The sequence below is a fragment of the Drosophila mauritiana genome, chromosome 2R (assembly GCF_004382145.1).
Source record: "Drosophila mauritiana strain mau12 chromosome 2R, ASM438214v1, whole genome shotgun sequence".
Taxonomy (NCBI): Eukaryota; Metazoa; Arthropoda; class Insecta; order Diptera; family Drosophilidae; genus Drosophila; species Drosophila mauritiana.
Window position 1 is genome coordinate 12,241,416 of NC_046668.1, and position 22,168 is coordinate 12,263,583.

Here is a 22,168-nt window from a genome sequence, read left to right on the forward strand (position 1 = left end):
ATACCAACGCTATTCAAATAGTTTCAAAAAAGTTAGGAACAATCAATACAAGTGGGAAAGTTGTATTTTACGTTCCTGTTTATTTTCTTGTAAGAAATATTTAGGGGTCACACTGGTGGACTGTTTTGGAAATTGTTTTCATATTCAAAACGCAAAAACATGGCAGAAACCACCGGTGTGCAGATAAAACTGGAGCAGCAAAACATCAAGGAGCGCCTGAATCTGCACGTGAAGCGGCGCCTGCAGCAGGATGCGGATAATCCCGCCGAGAGTCCCGAATTGCTGCCCACCGATGCGAATGCCAAGCGCAGCAAAACGAAAGATGTTTCAAAACCAAGAAAACCCTACCAAAAACGCACAGAAAAACCGAAAACAGAGGCGACCAAGTGCAAGAAAGGTATTTAAGCAGATTTACCTAGAGAATCCCCCAATTACAGTATTATTTTGCAGTTGGGCAATTGGGCAGTCCGGCGGGTGAGGTGGATCCAATGGATGACCAGGAGACGGAAGGCTTTTCCCCCGAGGCGCCCGATGGCAAATCCGCGAGACGGGATTGCTGCAAAAACGCCGACATCCTCAACATAGTTTTGAACGCTAAGAAACGTATTTTAATGCAGGATCCTGAAGTTCAGGCCTTCTGGACCGAAATAACCAATTGCATCAAGGGCTGAAAGCTTAACTGGGGTCATTAGATCATAAGGAAATAGTATTGATGTTCAGGATATAGTTCTTAAGTCGTTTTGTAATATAAATATCTAAGAATAAGACTATTGTACAAATACATACGTATACTATTGGGTATGCCAATAAAATAAGTGTTAATCCAAATATTGTTCTCTTATTGGGTTTCCTAATAGATCTATAGTTTCTAAATTTGTTTAAGAATAATGCTATTAATGAAATTATATAATGGAAAAATGATACAAAACGAGCACATACATTGGGTCTATATAATGTGAAGAAGTAGTCAACATTATATAATATTTCAGTATAGATTTACAGCAAACACAAAATAGGCAGGTTTTCGGATCGCTATCTTCAGTTCCAACCTTATTACATAATGACATGAACCGACTTTGCAAAAAATACAATTGTTTTTGCTATAAACAATCTGATAACAATATTGAAAGCAATAATACTCATTTAAAATTGAAATTTTAAGGTTCTAACTAGCTACGATACTTGAAATATAAACACTATTTTTAAAATTATTTTATTTTGTAGAAGCGATTCAAAAATATTATGAAATTTATAACATAACACTATCTTAAAAATGTTTTTTAGGATCTATAAAAATCCAATACTCAATTGATAATTTCAAAATTATGAGAAAGAAGTAGTAAAGTAAGAATTTTTAAAATACTTTTTAAACTAATCGCAGAGTAAAATAATAGTTGAATTTATAACAAAAAATTATTTTGAAAATATTTTTTAGGTGCTACAGATATCCAATACTCAATTGGTAATTTCAAAATTTTTAAAAAAATATGAGGATGAAGTATTGAAGTTAGATTTTTCAAAATATTTGAAATTTATCGCAGAATATAAAATAGAGAATCGCCAGGGTTGTTCAGTGCGCAGTCTCTCTCTCGTGAGATTCTCGCTCTCCAGAGAAACAGAAACAGCTCGGCGGAAATCTCGCCGGACAGCTGCGGATTTGGCGGAGCGCTCAGAAAGAATTTCACCGTGTTTGGGGTTGCATCTACCGCGTCGCGTGACCGCATCAGAGTCCACAGCAAATCAGAAGGCACTTGGCACACCAAATCCGAGCATTTGAAGTACGAATTCGAGAGTTTTTTTAGCCAGCGGAAAGGTAGCTGGAAAAATCGAGACAAGTGCAAAGAGTGGAAAGAAAAGTCGCGATCCTGGGCGAAACGGACTGTAAGCCCCGTGTTAGATAATCCCGCTTCAGTGGCGCGGTTCGCTATCGATTTAACTTTTTTCGCTTGGTTTTTCTCAAAAGGGCGCTCGCGCCCTCTCTCTCTCTCTCTCTGTCTCTGTGTCTCTTTCCCGCACTCAATATTCCTCTCTCTCTTTCGCTCTCGGCCGCTTTGACTTTGTGCTTCGTCCTTGCGAGAGAATTTGCACTGGAATCGCACTTAAGTCCGCCCACCCCCCGCGCACCCTTCGCCCACAACTATCCACCCGTTTCCACCCGCAAGCCTCCCCCCACCACCCCTCCACCCATTTTCTGAGCCCTTTTTCTCTGGCATCCGCTTTTCTTTTCGCTTTTCATTTGGGGGCCCTTTCATTTCCACTTCGGTGTCATCAGCTTGAAATAGTTCGAGAGCCAGGAAAATTGTGAATGTCTCCACTCTTACGTAAATAAATGGAAAAGAAAACTGCATCGAAAGGGAAACTTTGCGGAAAACCATTGAAAATACTCGTGTGGGGGGTCCTGGCATTATATAACTGCCCAAGTAAAAGTGAAAAGTGTGACTTCGAAGTGAAGCGGAAACACAGTGCATAAGTGATTACAAAACAAGTTGCGAGCGCAAATGGACGAACCATTTAAACTGAATAGTTGCGGATATAAGCCAGATAAGGAGAACAATACCTAACCTTAAAAACGGGCTAATTAACTGCTGGCCAAGTTCATAAGCCAGCGAGAATCCCTCGAGTCCCCCGAATCCCTTAATCCTCGAGGTCTTCGCAAGGCATTACACAACAAAAGTGCAGAGCCAACCCCCCCGATAATTTTACCTGTGCCACCTGAGTAATTTTCCCATGCCACTTGTTCTGCTCGCGTTGTTGTTGTTCTTCTAGTTTTTCTTTTTTTTTCGTTGCTCGTTCCATTTTTTTAATGGCTAAATCGATATGCCAGATTCGTGCTACTGCCAATTGTCTGGGCTCTTACATAACAACAAAAATAACCAGCTAAAATGAAAGAAGAAAGACCCACTGCCGCAGGATGGGTGCTCCAAAACATTTCCCACAGGAAATGCCAAAAGACGAAGACAGACGTTGGACGATGGAAAATGGCAGGAAAAACCATCGAGTGGGCTGGCTGAAAAGTGGTTGGCTAGAACAGCACCTGAACTGGGTCAGTTATTGAATTTTCCGGGGCTGGCGGAAGAGGCAGGGTGTTGCATGTCCTGCGAATTGCAAGCGAACGCTGATGGCTGACTAACATGAAAGCAGGCCCACTCAATCAAGCCACCCACCACATATCGTCATCCTATATATACGTATATAGCATTTAGATATCAAATATAGCTTGCCGATTGGAACTCTTCCTGTTTTGGCCCGTCAGCTGCCAGTTGACCAACTGAATGGCCGACATGACAACGGCCCCTTGGCTACCATATTGATTGGCTTTTCATTCGCTCGGCATTCAGACGTCTTGCCAAGCACGGCTTTGTATCCTCAGCCGGATGGATACCAGGTTACCTGTGTGCCGTGTGCCAGAAACCCAAATCTCGCTGCTGGGCAGAACGGGGCGTATGCGTAATATTTCGTACCCTGTACGCCGACTGCCGCCCCATATTTTTTTTTGGAGTGGGCACCCCAACTGCAGTGCTCTAGAATCTATGGCTTCAGTGCATTGCACTTTTCTCGATTACGTGCCAATTGGAGGGCTTGGCGGGGGGAGTGGCGGGGTTGTGTGGTTTGGGGTTTTGAATGGGGCCCAAATGGCCAACGCAACTGCAGGCAGTCCCGGAAATGGGATGACAATGTAATTACTTGAGTGGCCAGGAAATTGGCTGTTCAAATTCAAAGTGAAGTCACCGCGGGGGTCGCAGAGGGGGGATCTAAATGGGGATCTAAAAGGGGGTCTAATAAGGGGTCATATAAGGTCCATTTAGTCTCGATCAATATTTGGTAGTAGTTAAGGAAAAGGAAAATTTTATAAGCTCTATGAGTAGGTAACAATTCTTGTAAAGTTCTTAGGGTCAAAAAACTTTAAAACCATATTGAAAACATTTGACAGATATTGTAATCAATATTACTAATAATTATAATTCGAACTTCAGAATTGAAGAAGCATAGATATGCTCTTAAACATTTTAAATAGATAGTTGAATAGGTTTTTTTTTAGATGTTTATATTAAAAAAGCTTAATACATTGTTACAAAATCTAATCAGATTTGAGGACAATCCCGTAAGCAAAGCCCAACAAAGCCTTTTCACTTGACAGAAGTATAAAAAAGAAGGAAAAGGAAAATAGATTCAGCCGACAATTGGAGGAAAATGGAAAAAAATAGGGGGATGGAAAGCCCATCGAAAGCACTTGGCCACAAATCGCAAACGTGGGCTAAACTATTAAAAGCGCCTGGGAGTGGGGCAGATAATACGAAGGTGGGGTTTTCCGATGGGCGGTACGTATTGGTAATTTGTTACCTAGCTACCGAGTACCGTTAGCAATTACCCACCATCCGGAAAAAATGGGGAAAAAAAAAGTGGTAGTGTTGGGTGGGAAAATCAATTGGCTTGTGGGTGGAATAGGGGGGAGGGTTGGCTGCATTTGCAGCTGTAGCTGCGTTCGGGCAATCATTGCAATCCAATTAAATGGACAGTCGATCCCAAGACAAGAAGAAATATACCAAAAAAAACATGGGTGAAAATTGGAAAACAGCAACACCGAGCAAGTAGCTCGTCGTTCGAATGCGTTCCACATGGGATCCATTGGCTCACTAATTGGGTCGCTAGAGGGCGCGCGTCATTGGAGAGCGAGAAGGAGAGAGAGAGAGCGAGCGAGTGTGTTGCATTGCGCCGTCGCCTTGCCGTCCCTTTCCGCCCCTCAACACTTCCTTCCAAAATGCATTTGTCTTCCTCTTTTTTTCCGCTGCGTCCCACTTTCTGTTTTTGCCCCTTTTCGCTTTGCGTCTTCTCTCCTTTTGCATTTATTTTCGCCACCGCGATTTTCACTTTTCATTGCAGTCGAATTGTATACAACAAAATCGGCGAACGTCATCGGGTTATTAGGAAATGCGCACAAAACTTATTTTCCAAACTTATCCAAATTCATTTTGTTTAGGCTAATATGCTGATGTAGCATTCAATCAGCTCGAAAAATTGTCCAACGAAGGGAACTCGTCACCGAAACAAATTGTTGCTCCAGCCGCCGGGCAGAGAAGAAGTGAAAACATAAGCTCAAAAAGCAAAAAAAAAACTAATTAAAATAAATCCAAATACATACAAAATGTCGCCATTCATGGAGAAGACGTTGTTGTTGTTAGGCGTGCTCTGCTGCATACAAGGTAAGCCAAAGCCTCAAAGTTTATGCAATGCAAAAAAAACATACAGTCCCCCATCCACACTCACACACACACATGCGTATGCAGCCCCATGAACACACACACACACACACTGACGCAGTTCGAAGCCCTGACATTTGGCTTTATATAAATGCACTATGTGGTGTGCCATAATTGCAAAGTTGTATATTTCTGTAGAATATATATGTGTAAGGTCATGGGATCAACAGATGCTCATCTTATTTTGGCTTTAAATTTTAAATTCTATTTTCGTATTTTTCAACATTCAAAGCAATTATAAATGTTCGAAATAATATTTATGCATAGAAATTGTCAATCTGCCGATCAAAGCCAATTCCCAAATGGCTAATTTTAATAGTATCTAATCCAATTTAAGCCGCACTTATGTGCATATGTAAATTCAAGCTTTTAATCATAAACCACAAGCTAAGTGGATTAAGCTAACTAAAAGATACTTTAATAGGATTATTTAGATACGATGTGAGGATAGATAGTCAATCAGTAGAAGGTGACTTCATCTATGTAAATCGTTCATAAATCTCAAAGGCTACATATTCCAGTTAATACTATCTTACAGATACATCGTATTAGTAGTACTGGCTGTAATATTACTAATAAATAACAAATTCACTTAATTTACAGTGACCACTGCCCTGATGTGCTACGACTGCAACAGCGAGTTCGATCCCCGCTGCGGCGATCCCTTCGAGCCGTACTCCATTGGCGAGGTGAACTGCAGCAAACAGGAGCCGCTGGAGCATCTGAAGGACAAGTACAAGCCCACCCTGTGCCGCAAAACCGTGCAAAAGAGTAGGTGCAGAATAGTAACTTAAAAAGTCACTAACTAATGCCAACTAATGCTCCATAGTTTACGGGAAGACCCGGATCGTGCGTGGATGCGGATACATCCCAGACGAGAACACCGACAACAAGTGCGTGAGACGCTCGGGAACCCACGACGTGGCCGCCATCTACTGCTCCTGCACCAAGGATCTGTGCAACGGGGCCAACTCGCCTGCTGGACAGTGGATGATGCTGCCCCTCATCGTGGCCGCCGGATTGGCGCTCCTGCTGAACTCGAGGCACACAATACGATTCCAGAGCTCGTAAATTGGGCTCGAATTAGCATTTCACTGCGTTCACCTATACTTATCGTTTTCGAGTTTGTTTTCAATGGTTTTTCGATTCAGTTCTGCAGTTGATGCTCATTTAGTTGCATAATTTACTTTAATATATCATTTAATGTGTTCGTAAGCGTAAATTGAATAAGAATAATACGGAAATTAACTTACCTTATGCGTTCGCATGCATTATATAAATCAAACAGGATAAAACCGAAAAAGGTAACACACACTCTTTTGGGGGCAGTAATAAAAGAACCTTTTTTATGCCTTTGTTCGAAATTAATTTTAAAATACAGAAAAACTGCCAGTAAATGTCTCCGCCTAAAAAAAACAATTCAACCGTCGACCCTAAAAAAAGAAGTCCTTAGTAAGAAATGCAGATCCTTGATCTACAACATAAGTCGTAATCCAAAATAACTCAAAATCAGCGACGTAGGAATGCCCTTTTCCACGAGATCAAGCGAAAAAGGGTTTTCTTACTCAATACTTGTGGATTTATTTATGAAAACTGCGTTCTCTTCTTTTGTTCTTTTAAAGTATTTCCATTTAAGTTTATAACTGGGTGAATCTCTAAAGGCTTGCCCTTCAAGAAACCAAAAAGTGCAAATTTTAAGGATGAACATCTATCTTTGCGAGAAATACTTTGCAGTAACAAGGATTATTTTATTATTCGGTGTCAGTTATATTTTGGGATTTTATCCATACTTTCATTTTGTTTTTAAACTTTTGTTCTGTGAACTAGTCTCAATACTTGAGATCTGTTTTATGTAATTCAAGAAAATAAATGGGGAAGGGCATCCTCAAAGGCAAACCCTATATGAAACCGATTAGTGCAAGTTCTAAGGATGAACACCAATCTTTACGGCAAAGAAGTTGCAATAATTTGTATTCATAACTCATTTGAAAGCAGAAAATCAATTTTCCTAGCGAGAAAATAAAGAGAATAGCATTGAAATTTATACAGAGTAAATAAATGAAACCCAAGGAGAATCCAACAAGGTAATAATAATGTTTGTCCATTGTAAGCTTCATGAAAACTAAACCATACTATATAGCCATGAGATCCCTAAGATACATTTTCAACGGATTTCCGCGAAATTCCGGCGGAAGTGGAGCTGCTAGCATGGCTGATATACATAAATCTTCCTAATACTTTAGACGGAAAGTGCATAAACATTTTGATTTGTGTCCCCAATACAATTCGAACACAAACCGAGGTACAGTCAACACAAAACATTGCAAGATATTAATAAACAGAAACACTAGCCAACATATAAAAACCAGTTACAAACACATCATTTTGTGTAGAAAACAAAAGCAAAAACAAAGATATATATATATATATATACATGAGAAATTGCATAAATTATATAACATTATATTTATTTAGTTAAATATTATTAAGAATTATACGGAAAGATAATAAGATAAATACAGAGAGAAGCGAGAGCATATGTAGATAAACCTAACTAATTTTAATTTATAAAATGATAACAAACACTAGCCGTTGTATCGTAATAGTGGAAAAATAAGACAGTAATTAAATGGCGAAAAAGAAGGAAATTTAAAATCAATACCCCATTAACTAGTCCGCGTACTTAAGGTTCCACAACTAAACCGATTTCGATGGATAATTTCGATTTTGTTCATCATCCGCAACGATTTTCCAAGGAAGTACCCTAAATATTGCAACTCAAGCACATCCAGAACAAAAACCAAAACGAAAAGAAAAACCTAATAAAACACAAGATCACGCAATCTTTATAAACTGCAAAATTATTGAAATAATAAAAGTCGTTAAATCACCTTTCAGCGTGAATCATATCATTGAGCTTTGCTTCACAAGAAGACGGGAAGACATTCTAAACCAAAAGTAAAAACTAAAAACTAAAACCTAAACTAAAACAAAACAAAATGCAAACACAACGTACATACATATATTTCAAATTATTTAACGCAATTGAAATATAATAACGAGAAGTATTTATAATAAAACGTTTCCAAACAAGTTACTGAAACTTAAAAAATTTAATGAGAACTAAGAGTAAGAAATCTACAGAAAGAACACACACCAAAAAAAAAAGCTTTTGTCTGCGCTGGCTGAGTCGAATATTCTATAACCATAAATATAATACCTAAATATTATATATATCTATATTATTTCCTTTCGTTTTTATATCACAGCAACACGGATAGCAACAAAATGGGAAACTTATTTATTATGCAAGAAAAAACATAACAGAAAAAGAAAAACACTGCAAAGATAATAGTATAAAATCCATAAGCAGATCAAAGATGCGAAAAACAAGAAAAGAAAAGAAAATAAAGTGAACTTGTTAATTTTTAGCATTTAAGTCTGTAAAGCTCCGCTTGTAGATGAAAAATCAATAAATAAACTAAATAAAATGGTAAATTCAATAAATGGAGACAAAAAGCTGTAAGCTTTCACAACAAAAAAGAACCAAACGATACTTTTTGGTAGAAGATGGGGGATTTTTTTTCTAGATTACTCTATATATACTCAAGATCTCGATGAATCATCCTAGCTTTATTTGGTATATTCTCAATGGTTCTATTACGTTCCTTAAAAGCTATGAACTATCATAGATATAGATAGTCAAAATCTTGAGGTATCATCATAGTGTTATTATAGATATTGCTAAATCTGTTACTTAATTTCCTTAAGGTTTAGGTAGTTGATGGAAAGATGGTTCTATAATGTGTCTTAAAAACTACAAATTATCGTATTACTTACTACTTTAAAGTTTTTTAAAAACTTACAGCATCTACTGAATCCGAAACAAAATCCTCATATCAGAGTTTTCACATAAAACTTAAGTTTATTAACTTGAAATAAGGTTAGATCGGAATCCTTTTTAGGCAAGCGCACTGGGAAATACGGCACTCTTGGCAATGGGCTGGTTGGACCTGCGCACGATCCTGATGTAGCCCTCCTCGCCCCACGTTTCGCCGAAGGAGTTCAGGCAGCGCCAGTAGTCCAGATTGGAGTCCACGTCGTGATCGTAGCCCACGACCACCAGGAACTGCGAGCTCCTTGGGTTGGTCAGGGCACTCGTCTCCTGGACATAAACACCACTGGAGTACTGCATGAATCCAAAGGTAGCCGGATTGTACTCCACAATGACGGGGAATCCGTTCGATACGTAACGCATTACGGCGGCATCATCGTTGTCGGCTACCGTGGAATAGCCGGCCAACTTCACGCCCACTGATACGGAGGATGGGGGCTGGCACATACCCGGCGTTTTCAGGCTATTGTTATTCGGATAGTCCACCTCCGGATACAGATACGCATCCGTCAGCTGGGTGAGATAGTTGAGGGCAGCCATAGGCGTCTGTGTGCTGCATCCGGTGCCCATGCCCGCACAATCCAGCAGCTGCTGGGCGGACAAGGACGAGGGCAGCGGATTGGCCGACTGCACGGCATTCATGATCTCCACGGCCTTGGCGGTGGCATAGGCCCAACTACTGCTGCAGTTGACGCCCTGATCCTCCACCGCCACAGTGAGTTCGAAATCCGTGATGATGTCAAAGCTGGTGGCTGCCGCTTGACTGGGCGGTGGATCAGTGGGCGCCGAGGCCACCGTACTCACGGCCTTGGGAAGCAGGGCTGCGAACTGGATGAGTCGGATGTCCGAGAATTGATTCACTGCCTCGCGGAAGGTGGTGCGATTCCTATCGGCCTGGGCATTGTGCTGCGCCACCTGGTTGCGGTTGTAGATGAAGTAGTAGTTGGCGAAGTTGCAAGCCGACGTTGAGGGATAGGTCTTGGTGAAATTTTCCTGTAAACAGATTGAAAGTAATATAGTTTACCACATATGCAATCCTTTTAAATGCAATAAGATACTAGATGTGAAACACCAAGTACAATGAATGTAAAGAACTAGTACAATCTTGGTTCCACAATGATTTTTAAATCCCATCCAGACTTTTGTGATGACTCACATACCTTGTAAGTTTGAAAGTCCACTAGATCCTGGCCATGATTAAAGGCCCATCCACCGTCGATGGTTAGTAGAAGGCAGCAAAGTAGCAACTTGAACATGACGAAAACCGAAATCCGCACCAACTAATGCCGCCAGAACCATGGAACGATCTTTTATAGGCACCGGCAAACTCTCCTTCTGATTGCAAACGCAAATAGAAGTTTACCATAGCGACTTACTTTCGCAAGAAAAGTGCAAATACTCGTAGATTTCTACGAGGCCTTGAATTCGCACTTGGCCTACAGCACTCAAACGTACTAGCCGTAGTATCCATATTCCGGGTTGGGTCTCCTCGATAAGCCGCCGTTGGAAGGAAAAGTCGGGGTGCGCTTTGTTTGCCCAATAAACTTGTCAAATGCCCCGTTTCGTATCGTTGCGATTCGGCGGTGGATTCTCGTATCTCTGTTAATTCGAAATCCCCACTGGCCCAGTTCAGAAAAATAACACCCAAGCCCGTATGCCCAAGTGCCCATGGAGCATCGTAAACGCCCCTCTAATGCCAACTTATCGTCTAGTCTTCAGGTTTTGTCTTCAGCGCGCAGGCATGATTAATCACAGTCATACTTTGTGGCGTCCATAAAAGTTGCAACAGCGCTGATAGATAGATAGATAGATACGTAGATGGAAAGATACATAGATAGATAGATAGATAGATAGGCCCGTTGGAAGACTTGGCCAAATTGCTGTAAACCAAGTGCTAAGTGAGTTGTTTGGCAATTTCCATCGCGGTAGTCTGATATATTCCAAGTGGTAATGCGGGATGATCATCTTGGAACTCTGCAAATAGGTAAGTCCATAAGGGATTTTGGCAGTCAATGAACTTTTTAGCAGACGCAACAACAAAATCAGATTCCACGAATCTGTTAATTGAAATGCAAATAAATTGGCCAGCGATTCATTACTAATCAATCTCTTCATGGTTCAATTTCAATTTATAGTTATTGAAAGTCGAGACCATTACTCATCCGTTTGTAAATTTATCTTTCTTTAATTGTATTATTTACATAAAAATCAAAGTGTTACTTATTTACAAGGGATATAACAGTACAAAGTACAATCTTTATTTCGTAAATGTACAATAGTAACGAAAGACGCCTTAAAAACTTTCCTACAACTTTGCTTGCTGCATTTAAATTTGTAATCCTATAGGCGCTACAACTGTGACTTCGATCTCATTAATTATTAACTATTTAAAAACATGTTTGACTATTTTCTCTTTTGTCTCAAATGAGTTAATATGCGTTGTTATAGCCACCAACATATTGGGCAATCGACAATTACTAAGCATGCATATAATGGAGACAGCTATAGACCCATAAACCAGATAGCTCGTCGAGATGGAAGATGAATATGCTCTGTTCGGTATTCAAAAAGTTTTCAAATTGGTGGCCCATCCAGTTTTGGCCAGATGTCCCACGGTCCAGCTCCAGACCCTATAAAACCGAGGTGTGCGGGTCGAGCGCCGCTTATAATCTCGCCGGTCTTCGAGTCTTCAGCATCTACGAATAGATTTGTGAACGCGGAAGGTGTTTTGAACATTTCATTCCAAGATATCCATAAAAGGTGATTAAGTCGATATTTTCAACATATTGTGTCGTGTGTGTGTGTGTTTCTTTTTTCCGATTCATAATGATTCATCGAAGACAAGAGAACTGCAATTGCAATTAAAACGTACATTCGACTCGAAATTTGATTTTAAATAGGGGAATCCATCGCCTTTCACCGGTCACAGCATGTGATCAGTATTTTATGGCAACGAAAGTGAAATCTTAGCCTGCGGTTGCTCAATCTAGATTTGATTTTGATTTATTTGGGCCCTCGATGGAGCCAATTGTGGGAGCTGAGGAAATAAAAGGAGAGACGAAGCCGCGAAATCATTCATACATGTCGAAATTCATCCGAATCGAATGCTTGCACTAATGTAATTATGCTAAGCATATGCAAATTAGCTCATTCACCCAGTAATTATTCACGTCTCATCGGTGATCGAATTCGCAAAGCAGACCGGAAAAACGAACAGCGAATGCTCTGCTAGTTACAAAAGTCTATTTAACCTGGCTAGATCGAATAAAGTTGAGAAATTAAGATACGTTTTAAGCCAGCGAATGATTAATTAACCATTAACGTGATTGCTGACAGAAGCGGATGGTCAGCGGGATAGAAAAACCAATATTAATTAGTTTTTTATTCGTTAAATCGATCATTATGTTGTTGATTGTCTTAGAAACCATGTTGATTTCTGCATAAGCGATCATTAAACGGTTTAGTTTCTTCAAAAACATGCTTGTTAAACAAACAATTTATTAGTTTCTTGGTTTTATTTTGATGTTTTCCAAAAATGTTATTTAGTTTAATTACTCACAGAGGTATAACAGCATAATTTATTATGTGAATGAAGACACTGCATTGAATAATCATTAATAAGTATCTACTGGATGAACATGTTAACATCGAATAAACGCATGGATTTTGAGTGTGGCCTGTTTTCAAATTGTGCAGATTTCCTAGGCAGCAACGTTGCTTTTAATATTGCCCATAAGTAAATATTTATAGCGGCTCCACTTATAGGAAACTCCACGATCTGCACGGCAGGTTGGTTCGATTGGAGGTGAATGGACGGGTCGAGTTGGCCAAGTGATTAACGTTGACAGATGTGGCAAGAAAAGGGGTCGCGGGATGCGATGAGTTGGGATGGGATGGTGTAACTATGTGTTGGCCAAGTGGTTACCTAACGCTTTCCACTCACTCTGCTGTCCACCGTTCCAGATGCGGATGTGCTCACCGATGTGGCTGCAGATGGCGCTGGGACTGGCCCTGCTGGGTGCTGTGTCATTGCAGCAACTGCAGTCGTTCCCCAAGCTCTGCGATGTGCAAAACTTCGACGACTTCCTCCGGCAGACGGGCAAGGTGTACTCGGACGAGGAGCGGGTCTATCGCGAGAGCATCTTCGCGGCCAAGATGTCGCTGATCACGCTGAGCAACAAGAACGCCGACAACGGTGTGTCCGGATTCCGGCTGGGCGTCAATACGCTTGCTGACATGACCAGGAAGGAGATAGCCACCTTGCTGGGCTCCAAAGTCTCCGAATTTGGCGAGTAAGTAGCACCTTCTTACGCATATCTAGAGCTAGGGGGAAGTACCCTTTTGGCCATAAACGAATTAACACCCAGCTTATAACTTTCAAACGGGTTTTGGTACCGTCGTCCACATGATTTGTTACATTACGTAGGTGCCCATTGGTTTCCATTAGTTTTGGTGGTTATGCTAATCAAGAAGTCAGAATTTATCAAAAATTCCGACCATAGGTCTGTGGTTTCCCGAAAACTATGAACCAAATGGGTGGAAACTATGAACTATGAACCAAATGGGTGGAAACAAACAAACCCCTTCCATATCGAGCTTATTTATTACGATGGAGCTCCATAAATAAAGTTTCATAATATACGGTTGTTTATCACAGATTTATAAGTATTCAAACTACTTTAGAGAACATTATGAAAAATTTAAATGTAGTCTTCTTTGCCACTGTATAATCATAAAAAGAACTAAATTAGACATATTAACACTTTTACACTTAGGTGAGCTTTAGTATACACTATTCTTTATGATAGTAGTTAGTAAAGTTCCGATTTTCTAATTTAATTTAATCTCTACATAATCGCAATACTAATATGAATTGCTCTTACCTTTGCAGGAGATACACGAATGGTCATATCAACTTTGTGACTGCCAGGAATCCGGCGAGTGCCAATCTTCCCGAGATGTTCGATTGGCGCGAGAGGGGCGGAGTGACGCCACCGGGATTCCAGGGTGTGGGATGCGGTGCCTGCTGGTCGTTCGCCACCACGGGAGCGCTCGAGGGTCATCTTTTCCGGCGGACTGGAGTGCTGGCCTCGCTGTCGCAACAGAATCTGGTGGACTGTGCCGATGACTACGGCAACATGGGCTGCGACGGTGGCTTCCAGGAGTACGGCTTCGAATACATACGCGATCACGGCGTAACGCTGGCCAACAAATATCCGTACACACAGACGGAGATGCAGTGCCGCCAAAACGAAACCGCCGGCCGTCCACCGCGCGAGAGTCTGGTGAAGATTCGCGACTATGCGACCATTACGCCGGGAGATGAGGAGAAGATGAAGGAGGTGATCGCCACGCTGGGTCCACTGGCGTGCTCCATGAACGCGGACACCATTTCGTTTGAGCAGTACAGCGGTGGCATCTACGAGGACGAGGAGTGCAACCAGGGCGAGCTGAATCACTCGGTCACCGTGGTGGGCTATGGAACGGAGAATGGACGCGACTACTGGATCATCAAGAACTCGTACTCGCAGAATTGGGGCGAGGGCGGCTTCATGCGCATCCTCCGGAATGCAGGTGGATTCTGCGGCATCGCCAGCGAGTGCAGCTACCCCATTCTGTAGGCTCACAACTGCGCCAGGCAGTTAGTTAGGTAGTATAGTCAATTAAAAACCACGAATTTATAACTTTGTTACTGTAGTCGTAAGCTGAGTGGGTCACCACATCGATTCCATGAGTCACGCGGTTAATAAATGAAACAAGTGCCTTATCTGTTTGTGTTGCTTTCTTGGAAAATTCTGGGAAAATAGATAGATAATGGCTATGCCATATTTAATTTTCGGTATTATTTATGATTTTTTCGGGAACGATTTTCTTAATGAAGAACAACGCTGTGTGGGATGTTGTTTGTGAAACTAATAAATTTCAATTTGGCAAAGTGGATAGAAAAGGAACAATGCACACATAACAAATTTAATATAAACAAGAGATAACGCTACAGTCGGGTGTCACGACTATTGTATACCCGTTAATCAGATAAAACTGCAAGCAGCGTAACGTTTGTTTACGGCATTATCGTGGGAAACGTTATACTCTATAGTCTATAGTATAGTATAGAGTATAGTTATACTCTATAGTCTAGAATACTCTATACTATAAATATACTTATCTAGATCTAGTTGTTACATTCCTTTCAACGAAACAAGCATGCCCACCGAGTAATGGGTATAAAAACAGAGCTTAAATTTCTAATTAATTTAACTCAATACTGTTGCAAAAAATCATAAACCAATTATGCCAGTTGTTATATATTTCGTGGGCAAGGTCACTTCAATGCAGTTACTCTTTCGAAAGATCCACCTTTAAGAGAAAAGAGAGGAGATGAAATCGCTCTCGTTGTCGGTTTTTATTAAGGTTTCTCTCTGAATGCAGCAGATTTTAAGTATTTGCAATTATATATGTATGTATTCCCCATATAATTCGCGATTCTCGCAGTGCGGTACGCAGTACGAGAAGAGTGTTCAAGATGGGCTCAGCTCGAATTTTAGATGGCGTCCCACTGCTCCTGTATTTCGTGGGCGTGGTTCTGGGCGTGCCAGTAAGCACATCATCACCTGCTACTCAAAAAATCAGTCCAGAGATTGGGGTCACTACTGGGAAAAGCCTCGCTGACTCATCGACACCCACAATTGAAAGCACCTCTGGCTTATCTGAGTTCGAAGACGAATGCCAGTTTGCATGGCAAAGGTTCTTGGTAAGTTCTTTGATCGCACAATTCCAAGAATGGATCGTTCAAGGAATTGATTTGCATTTACTCCAAGGTCGATTTTGATGTACACTACGATCATGACTCCGAACGGCAAAAGCGACGTGATATATTCTGCGCCAATTGGCAAAAAATTCGCGATCACAATTTAAAATTCGATTTGGGAGTTGTCAGCTTTAAGAAGGGTATCAACAAGTGGAGCGATCTTACCTTTGAAGAGTGGAAAGAGAAACAAACTCCCAAAGTCATGCCTGAAATCGCTAGTGAATCATCAAAGGAGCAGCAAGACAAAGTTAATTGCCAGGCTGCATGGGAAAAGTTCTTGGTAAGATAAGCTAAGATATTCTAACCAACTTGGTATTAATATGTATGATATGAATTACAGATTGACTTTGGAGCAATGTATAAGAATGCAAATGAAACCGAGAAACGCCGCAATGTATTTTGTGCAAACTGGCGGGCGATTGTGGAGCACAATGTGCAGTATGAAAAGTGGGCAGAGCCCTTCAAGAAGGACATAAATCAGTGGACTGATCATACTAATGAGGAACGAACTAGTCCTGCTCCCGAGATTCCTAAGGAAGAAACCACTACATCTAAAATAGATAATGATGATAACATATGTCAGGCTGCTTGGGAGAAGTTCTTGGTAAAATATGGTTGGGTATTTAAAGAGTTTTTATTCAAGTTGCTGTTACCAATTGCAGATTGACTTTAAGCCGACATATCAAGATGATACTGAAACCGAAAAGCGACAAAATATATTTTGCGAGAACTTTAAGTCGATACATAAGCACAATATTCAATACGATTTGGGAAACATATCCTTTAAGAAGGGTATTGTTCACACATGAACACGAATATATTTAAAGACTTACAATTTTGGGCTCCGTTCATATCTTATGTAAATGAATCGAGAGCGATAAATTATATTTAGGATTTTGTTATCTAAGGCGACATGGGTGCATTGCTCAAAAACATGTAATTTAAGTGCACACTACATGAGTCAGTCACTTGAGATCGTTCCCCGCCTCCTAAAATAGTCCCTTAGTGGGAGACCACAGATAAGGTCCTCGCCGCTCAAGATAGGCAGATGTGCCCGAGCGTGGGACCTCGATAAGGCGGGGACTATTTACTTAGGCCTCTGCGTAGGCCATTTACTTTAAGATGCGATTCTCATGTCACCTATCTAAACCGAAGATATTTCCAAATAAAACCAGTTTCTTACAAAAACTCAACGAGTAAAGTCTTCTTATTTGGGATTTTACAGGTATAAATCAGTGGAGTGATCTGACCGTGGAAGAGTGGAAAAACAAACAACGACCTGCTTTAAATCCGGAGTTTTCTAAGATTGAAACCACTACAAAAATATCTGTGGTTAAGAAGGATGATAATACATGTCAGGCAGCATGGAAAAAGTTTTTGGTAATATGTGGTTAGCAATTTAAATAGAATTTGAAATTAATATATATTTATTACAGATTGATTTTGGTGCGAAATATCAGGATGAAACAGAAACCGAAAAACGCCGAACTATATTTTGCGACAATTGGAAAGCGATTCAGGAACACAATGTGCAGTTCGAATTGGGAGTGGAATCGTTCAAGAAGGGCATAAATCAGTGGAGTGATCTGACCGTAGAAGAGTGGAAAACCAAGCAACGACCTAATTTGGCTCCAGAGTTTTCAAAAGAAGAAACGACTACGAAAATAAGCAAGGAGAAGAAATATAAAAAAAATGTTTTTTGAAAACTAGATGGTTAGATATTTTACTATGAAGATTTTCAGATGAAAGGTGCCATCACAGACACCTATTACTCACCTTTTAAATACACGCAAACAAAATATTGCAACTAACTCAAAGAGAATACTTGAAAGTTATTTTTGGGTTGATTTTTAAAAATATGTATTTATTATTTCTTGAGGGGCTGTCCAGTTGAGAATCTTGCTTGAGGAGTTTATCTATTACAATAGTGTTTCGCAAATGTTCAAGCCGATTTTTTGGCTGGGTTCGCTATTTAAATCGATCATTAAGTTTTAAATGAGTAAATTTTGTTTTATGTTTCTTTCTCTACCATTTTGTTTTATAACGCACACGAACTCTACATGATTAATTTATACTTGTATATTTGCTGAGATCCCCATCTCCTTGTCGCATTTAACAGGGCGCTTCGTATTACACATACAATCCGTAAATATATATAATATATGTATATAGTATTTAATTTAACAAATACATTTGTAGGTTATCGCAAGTTGCTGCACTAAGTGAACGTTTTTATGTAATCAATATGTTTACATTCATTGATATCTGAGTACATCGAAGTGGCCAACACACCCACTATTTCTTGAGTAGTGTAACCGCTTCTTTACAATGCATAATGGGTATTGTTGGGGCATTTATAGTTACTATACAAATCTTTTGGTAGGAAGGGTGGGGCAACAGTAAGCCTTGAACAAGCCCTATACCATTTCATATCTTCAGCGTGTTTTGCGAACCATAACTAGAAATATTCCTGCAGTAGTCTCCCGAGTACTGAATTCCTCACAACAATTCTACGGTTATTGGATCTCTTACGGTTTAGAATTTACATATTGTTTGGCGTTTATTGTAAGTGGTTGCATTTGCCGCTCATCTAACCAAGCATCGACCCTGGCCACAGGTTCTATATTTGTTGGGTAAATCTCAGATGGTAAATTGGATATGTGGTTTGAGCAGTGTGGTTCGTACATATGAATGTCCTTCAGGTGGCCGAATCGCATCAACTATTTGCATCAACTATTTGCACTGCACGTGTGTAAATTTATCTAAAAAACATCATGTGTCCCTCTGTCTCGAGCTATTGCCATTGCTAACAAGCTGATCATCGGAGGACCAGGGTCTGGCACCAAAACAAATCAAATCAAATCAATTCAAATGGTACGTACACGTAAACACTAAATAACTAACAACGTTGAAAGCGCGGTCTGCATGTATACATATGAGATATATAACTAGTTGTATATCTGTATAATATATATATATATATATATATTGCAACAAATTTCCACTACAAAAAACTGCACACTCAACTTAAAGGGCTAGCTTACGAGTTATTCAAACTACTCCTCATTCGACCGATCCCATCTCATCATTGGATACATCTCCTGACTCTCCCAATAGCTAAAGCCAGTGCGTGGATTGGTTTCTGCTGCTGCTGCTGCTGCTGCTTGTTGCATCAAGTGTTATTGTTATTGTTTCGGTTACTCTTGTTATATGTTCGACATCGGTGTATATGGTTAAAGCCAACTTGTGTGTTGTAGCTGTTTAGTCGTGTAAATCCTTGCCAGTTGCACTACAAAATCGAAGTGAGTGTGTGCGGACAACGGAGGAGCAAGTGTGGTAATTCCTTAGTAGGTGGGCTGCTGGTACTCCATTCCGGATTGTGGCTGCTCCATGCCAACTGAGGGAAAAAAAGTCAGATTAATCAGGTGCCAAGTTTATGAGGATCATCAGACACACATTATAATGATCAGATTAGAACTCAGAATGATTATATTATATCCCATAAATTGGACCATGAACTTACCCTGCTGGGGCTGGCCAAATGGTGACGCGCTGTACTGGTCGTTGTCGTTGTCCATGGAGTAGCCGTAGGCCTGCTGGTGGACCACGTTGGCGGGGTCCGTTTCGAATGCAGAGGTGAACTCATCGCCGGCGCCGATCAGGAAACGCTTGTAGGCCATCAGGGCGCACAGAGCCTGCAGAAAGAAGCCAAAAATCAGGAAACTTCTCCAACCAAAAGGCCAGAGATCTACTAACCCAGCTGACAATCGAGAAGAGGCAGAACCAAATGGCGGTCTTCATGCTGCCAGCTCCGATTCCCAGCGGCGGTGGGGCGGAGGAGCTCCATTGCGACCACAAGTACAAGAAGGCCACGAAGTACATGAAGGTCCAGAGGGCTGCGACGATGGATTGCCATTAGTTATGTGCTGTCAGAGGGAATATATATGTGTACTTGGCCAGAACTACTTACCCGAGAAACCCATGTCGGCCATGACGTAACGCTTTCTGCTCTTCACCGACGACATCCGTTCGAACAGGAACTCGCCACCCATGAAACCCATGGAGGCCAGGAACCCGAAGACGCCCACCATGTTGCCATACTTGCAGGCCATGCCGTCGCCATTATAGAGGCAGTACTCCTTGCCATCCTTCTCCGTCCAACCCTCCGAGGATATGCAGCCGAAGACCACCACCGAGAAGAGCTGGAAAAATCAAGAGAATTCCCAATGAATGAGGGCGCCCATTAACATTTAATGGTCCTTTTGTATGCACACAGAAATGTTGAAGATCTGAAAATGACTCAAAGTGCCATTAAATCAACTCAAAATCAAATCAAATAAAGCTGACCTGTTTTAAACATTTTAATTTTATCGTTTAAGTGGTCTAAAAGTATGAACTAATATGTGAACATTCTTTGTACGTGATTGTAGATTTCAGTTTACTAACAATTTCTGATGGCTAAGTTCATACTTAAGTTTTAAACACATTTTCGGATTTAGTCTTTCAAATCATCACTTTCTTATTGCTGATATAAAACTCGCACTCCACTATTGATTTTCCTGAGCAGGTGCAACAAACCAGAAGTTCAAGTACACAGACAACGCGGCAGACACGTACTTATGTTTGTGACCCAATTTGCGGAATGAAGGCCAAGTTTGGTTTGTTTGGCCAGGAAGAAAAGAGCGGGAATGGCTCTGCAATCGCAGAGTCCTTGGTCAACAGCGTGGGCACATATTACGTATACACAAATGGAAAGCAAACAGGCGGTGTGAGCTAAACGCCCCCTCGGTTATACCGTTTTCCCACTTCCCTGCTGACGCACATCAAGTCGATGGCAGAATGAAGTCCTAAGCCTAGTGGCCAATTGCCCGGGCACCATACCACATTTAATTATAAAGCTTTCATGGACGTGAGAGTTTTTATAGTCCCTCTGCAGCTGAACACCAGAGCACTCCCACTATTTAGTGGCACATATCCATCCCCTAGCGCTCCTCTGCAGCGGGTGTAAACAAATCGGACCTTTGAGTGCCAGTGCGTTTATGTGGCAGCATTCGCGATTTACTTAGATTCTGAAATTACGCACGCTTTCTGCCACATTTACGAGCTTGCCATTTAATCGGAATGGCACATAAAGGTCACTTTTATCGCGGCAATTTAAAAGCAATATGTCTAAAAACCTAATTTTATTAAAAGCTTTGGGAAAAGAGGGATCTTAATATTGCTTTTAAATTTTTTTCAGTTCATATAAGGAAAAGCTAGATAAATTCTTGTCATTCTAAATTATAAATTTTTTATATTAAAAGAAAATGACTTTAATTTTTGGATCACCATATTTTTAGCTTTTAGAAGGCATTATAACACATTAGAGTTGTCTTACGCAATATGTATGAATTGAAGAACATGCATATTTAAGCGAAAAGCTAAGCAATGTTAAAATCCTGTGTTAAAGGTTCTGGAAGGACATAGCTCTCGCATTACTTCATGAATTATGCGCGGTGTAAACAGTGTGACAATCGGGTCATGTGAGTGGCGTGTGCGTCCACAAATCCCAGCGATTCCCCGGACGCAGCTTGTCCGAACCCGAACTCACCCAGCAGAGGGCCCTGATGACTACTTGGGGCTTCATGGCGAACGTGAGGGGGTCGAAGGCGCCGCCAGCCTTGCCGCCCCCGTAGGCGCCACCGTTATTGATGCTGAGTATCTGGTTGAGCATGTCCATGGTGATGATGGGTCTCTGCTGTCCGGATTGCACTGCTTGCTATGGGGCGCTCTCCACTTGGCGTTTTCGCTGGCTGTTGTGAAAAATCGAACGCTTCTTGGGTCCGTGGGGCCAAGGGCAATGTGGGGGCGGGCTGGCCCACTGCTGTGTGTGTGTATATGTGTATACCGTGCGTGGTGTGGGTGGGTGCGCTCGAGTGTCTTCTCGCAATTATGGATTACGGAACGGAATGACAATCTTCGTACGCAATGTTTGTGTTTGCCCACTCGCTTTTCAAATTCACTTTCCGTTATGCGCGCACACGACAAGACAATTCACAGCACTCGCTCATGTGTTTCAATCAATGCATAATTGATGAACAAATTTCAAGGGCCTGATTTTCACTTTTACTTTTTGCCAGCTTCGCTCTCAACGCAATTTCGACTGCCAGCGCGCAGGACTCTTGCCAAATAAAAAGTATCTCAGAGCTGCAAGAATCTAAGCGCCTT

The 22,168-nt window shown here is 41.1% G+C and overlaps 6 protein-coding genes across 8 annotated transcripts; 4 read left to right on the top strand and 2 right to left on the bottom strand.

Moving 5' to 3' along the window:
- Positions 1-100: 100 nt before the first annotated feature.
- LOC117136291 lies at positions 101-828 on the top strand. Its single transcript, XM_033297127.1, has 2 exons — positions 101-397; positions 451-828. The coding sequence occupies exons 1-2, from the start codon at positions 160-162 to the stop codon at positions 669-671; spliced, it is 459 nt and encodes a 152-aa protein (XP_033153018.1). The 5' UTR covers positions 101-159; the 3' UTR covers positions 672-828.
- Positions 829-1,684: 856 nt separating this feature from the next.
- On the top strand, positions 1,685-7,587 carry LOC117137235. 3 transcript variants are annotated; one of them, XM_033298594.1, is made up of 4 exons: positions 1,685-1,778; positions 4,979-5,201; positions 5,862-6,029; positions 6,088-7,587. In XM_033298594.1, exons 2-4 carry the CDS (start codon positions 5,144-5,146, stop codon positions 6,327-6,329), a joined length of 468 nt encoding a protein of 155 aa, XP_033154485.1. In that variant the 5' UTR covers positions 1,685-1,778; positions 4,979-5,143; the 3' UTR covers positions 6,330-7,587. The 3 variants fall into 3 exon arrangements, with proteins under 3 accessions (XP_033154485.1, XP_033154486.1, XP_033154487.1); XM_033298595.1 differs by lacking the exon at positions 1,685-1,778 and adding an exon at positions 1,800-1,881; XM_033298596.1 differs by lacking the exon at positions 1,685-1,778 and adding an exon at positions 2,303-2,321.
- A 1,576-nt stretch (positions 7,588-9,163) lies between these two features.
- LOC117136661 (zingipain-1) lies at positions 9,164-10,423 on the bottom strand. The gene is made up of 2 exons (XM_033297662.1): positions 10,314-10,423; positions 9,164-10,146 (listed from the first exon to the last, which is right to left on the bottom strand). The coding sequence occupies exons 1-2, from the start codon at positions 10,407-10,409 to the stop codon at positions 9,220-9,222; spliced, it is 1,023 nt and encodes a 340-aa protein (XP_033153553.1). The 5' UTR covers positions 10,410-10,423; the 3' UTR covers positions 9,164-9,219.
- Positions 10,424-11,817: 1,394 nt separating this feature from the next.
- LOC117136992 (cathepsin L1) lies at positions 11,818-14,882 on the top strand. The gene is made up of 3 exons (XM_033298168.1): positions 11,818-11,913; positions 13,117-13,445; positions 14,045-14,882. Exons 2-3 carry the CDS (start codon positions 13,117-13,119, stop codon positions 14,772-14,774), a joined length of 1,059 nt encoding a protein of 352 aa, XP_033154059.1. The 5' UTR covers positions 11,818-11,913; the 3' UTR covers positions 14,775-14,882.
- Positions 14,883-15,658: 776 nt separating this feature from the next.
- On the top strand, positions 15,659-17,783 carry LOC117135494. Its single transcript, XM_033295715.1, has 6 exons — positions 15,659-15,904; positions 15,972-16,241; positions 16,302-16,565; positions 16,624-16,753; positions 17,187-17,341; positions 17,398-17,783. Exons 1-6 carry the CDS (start codon positions 15,677-15,679, stop codon positions 17,662-17,664), a joined length of 1,314 nt encoding a protein of 437 aa, XP_033151606.1. The 5' UTR covers positions 15,659-15,676; the 3' UTR covers positions 17,665-17,783.
- A 21-nt stretch (positions 17,784-17,804) lies between these two features.
- Positions 17,805-22,118, bottom strand: LOC117135497 (synaptogyrin). The gene is made up of 5 exons (XM_033295719.1): positions 21,552-22,118; positions 19,932-20,163; positions 19,718-19,857; positions 19,485-19,656; positions 17,805-19,358 (listed from the first exon to the last, which is right to left on the bottom strand). Exons 1-5 carry the CDS (start codon positions 21,678-21,680, stop codon positions 19,306-19,308), a joined length of 726 nt encoding a protein of 241 aa, XP_033151610.1. The 5' UTR covers positions 21,681-22,118; the 3' UTR covers positions 17,805-19,305.
- Between the last annotated feature and the right edge of the window lie 50 nt (positions 22,119-22,168).

Bases quoted from the DNA above. Each gene is read 5' to 3' on its own strand.
- LOC117136291 (XM_033297127.1), top strand. From the start codon at position 160: ATGGCAGAAACCACCGGTGTGCAGATAAAACTGGAGCAGCAAAACATC. The intron at 398-450 runs GTATTTAAGCAG...ATTATTTTGCAG, and splicing joins GGCGACCAAGTGCAAGAAAG to TTGGGCAATTGGGCAGTCCG.
- LOC117137235 (XM_033298594.1), top strand. From the start codon at position 5,144: ATGTCGCCATTCATGGAGAAGACGTTGTTGTTGTTAGGCGTGCTCTGC. The intron at 5,202-5,861 runs GTAAGCCAAAGC...CTTAATTTACAG, and splicing joins CGTGCTCTGCTGCATACAAG to TGACCACTGCCCTGATGTGC. The intron at 6,030-6,087 runs GTAGGTGCAGAA...AATGCTCCATAG, and splicing joins CCGCAAAACCGTGCAAAAGA to TTTACGGGAAGACCCGGATC.
- LOC117136661 (XM_033297662.1), bottom strand. From the start codon at position 10,409: ATGTTCAAGTTGCTACTTTGCTGCCTTCTACTAACCATCGACGGTGGA. The intron at 10,147-10,313 runs GTATGTGAGTCA...ATCTGTTTACAG, and splicing joins TGGACTTTCAAACTTACAAG to GAAAATTTCACCAAGACCTA.
- LOC117136992 (XM_033298168.1), top strand. From the start codon at position 13,117: ATGCGGATGTGCTCACCGATGTGGCTGCAGATGGCGCTGGGACTGGCC. The intron at 13,446-14,044 runs GTAAGTAGCACC...TTACCTTTGCAG, and splicing joins AAAGTCTCCGAATTTGGCGA to GAGATACACGAATGGTCATA.
- LOC117135494 (XM_033295715.1), top strand. From the start codon at position 15,677: ATGGGCTCAGCTCGAATTTTAGATGGCGTCCCACTGCTCCTGTATTTC. The intron at 16,242-16,301 runs GTAAGATAAGCT...TATGAATTACAG, and splicing joins CTGCATGGGAAAAGTTCTTG to ATTGACTTTGGAGCAATGTA. The intron at 16,566-16,623 runs GTAAAATATGGT...TACCAATTGCAG, and splicing joins CTGCTTGGGAGAAGTTCTTG to ATTGACTTTAAGCCGACATA.
- LOC117135497 (XM_033295719.1), bottom strand. From the start codon at position 21,680: ATGGACATGCTCAACCAGATACTCAGCATCAATAACGGTGGCGCCTAC. The intron at 20,164-21,551 runs GTGAGTTCGGGT...TGATTTTTCCAG, and splicing joins TCATCAGGGCCCTCTGCTGG to CTCTTCTCGGTGGTGGTCTT. The intron at 19,359-19,484 runs GTAAGTTCATGG...TTTTTCCCTCAG, and splicing joins ATTTGGCCAGCCCCAGCAGG to TTGGCATGGAGCAGCCACAA.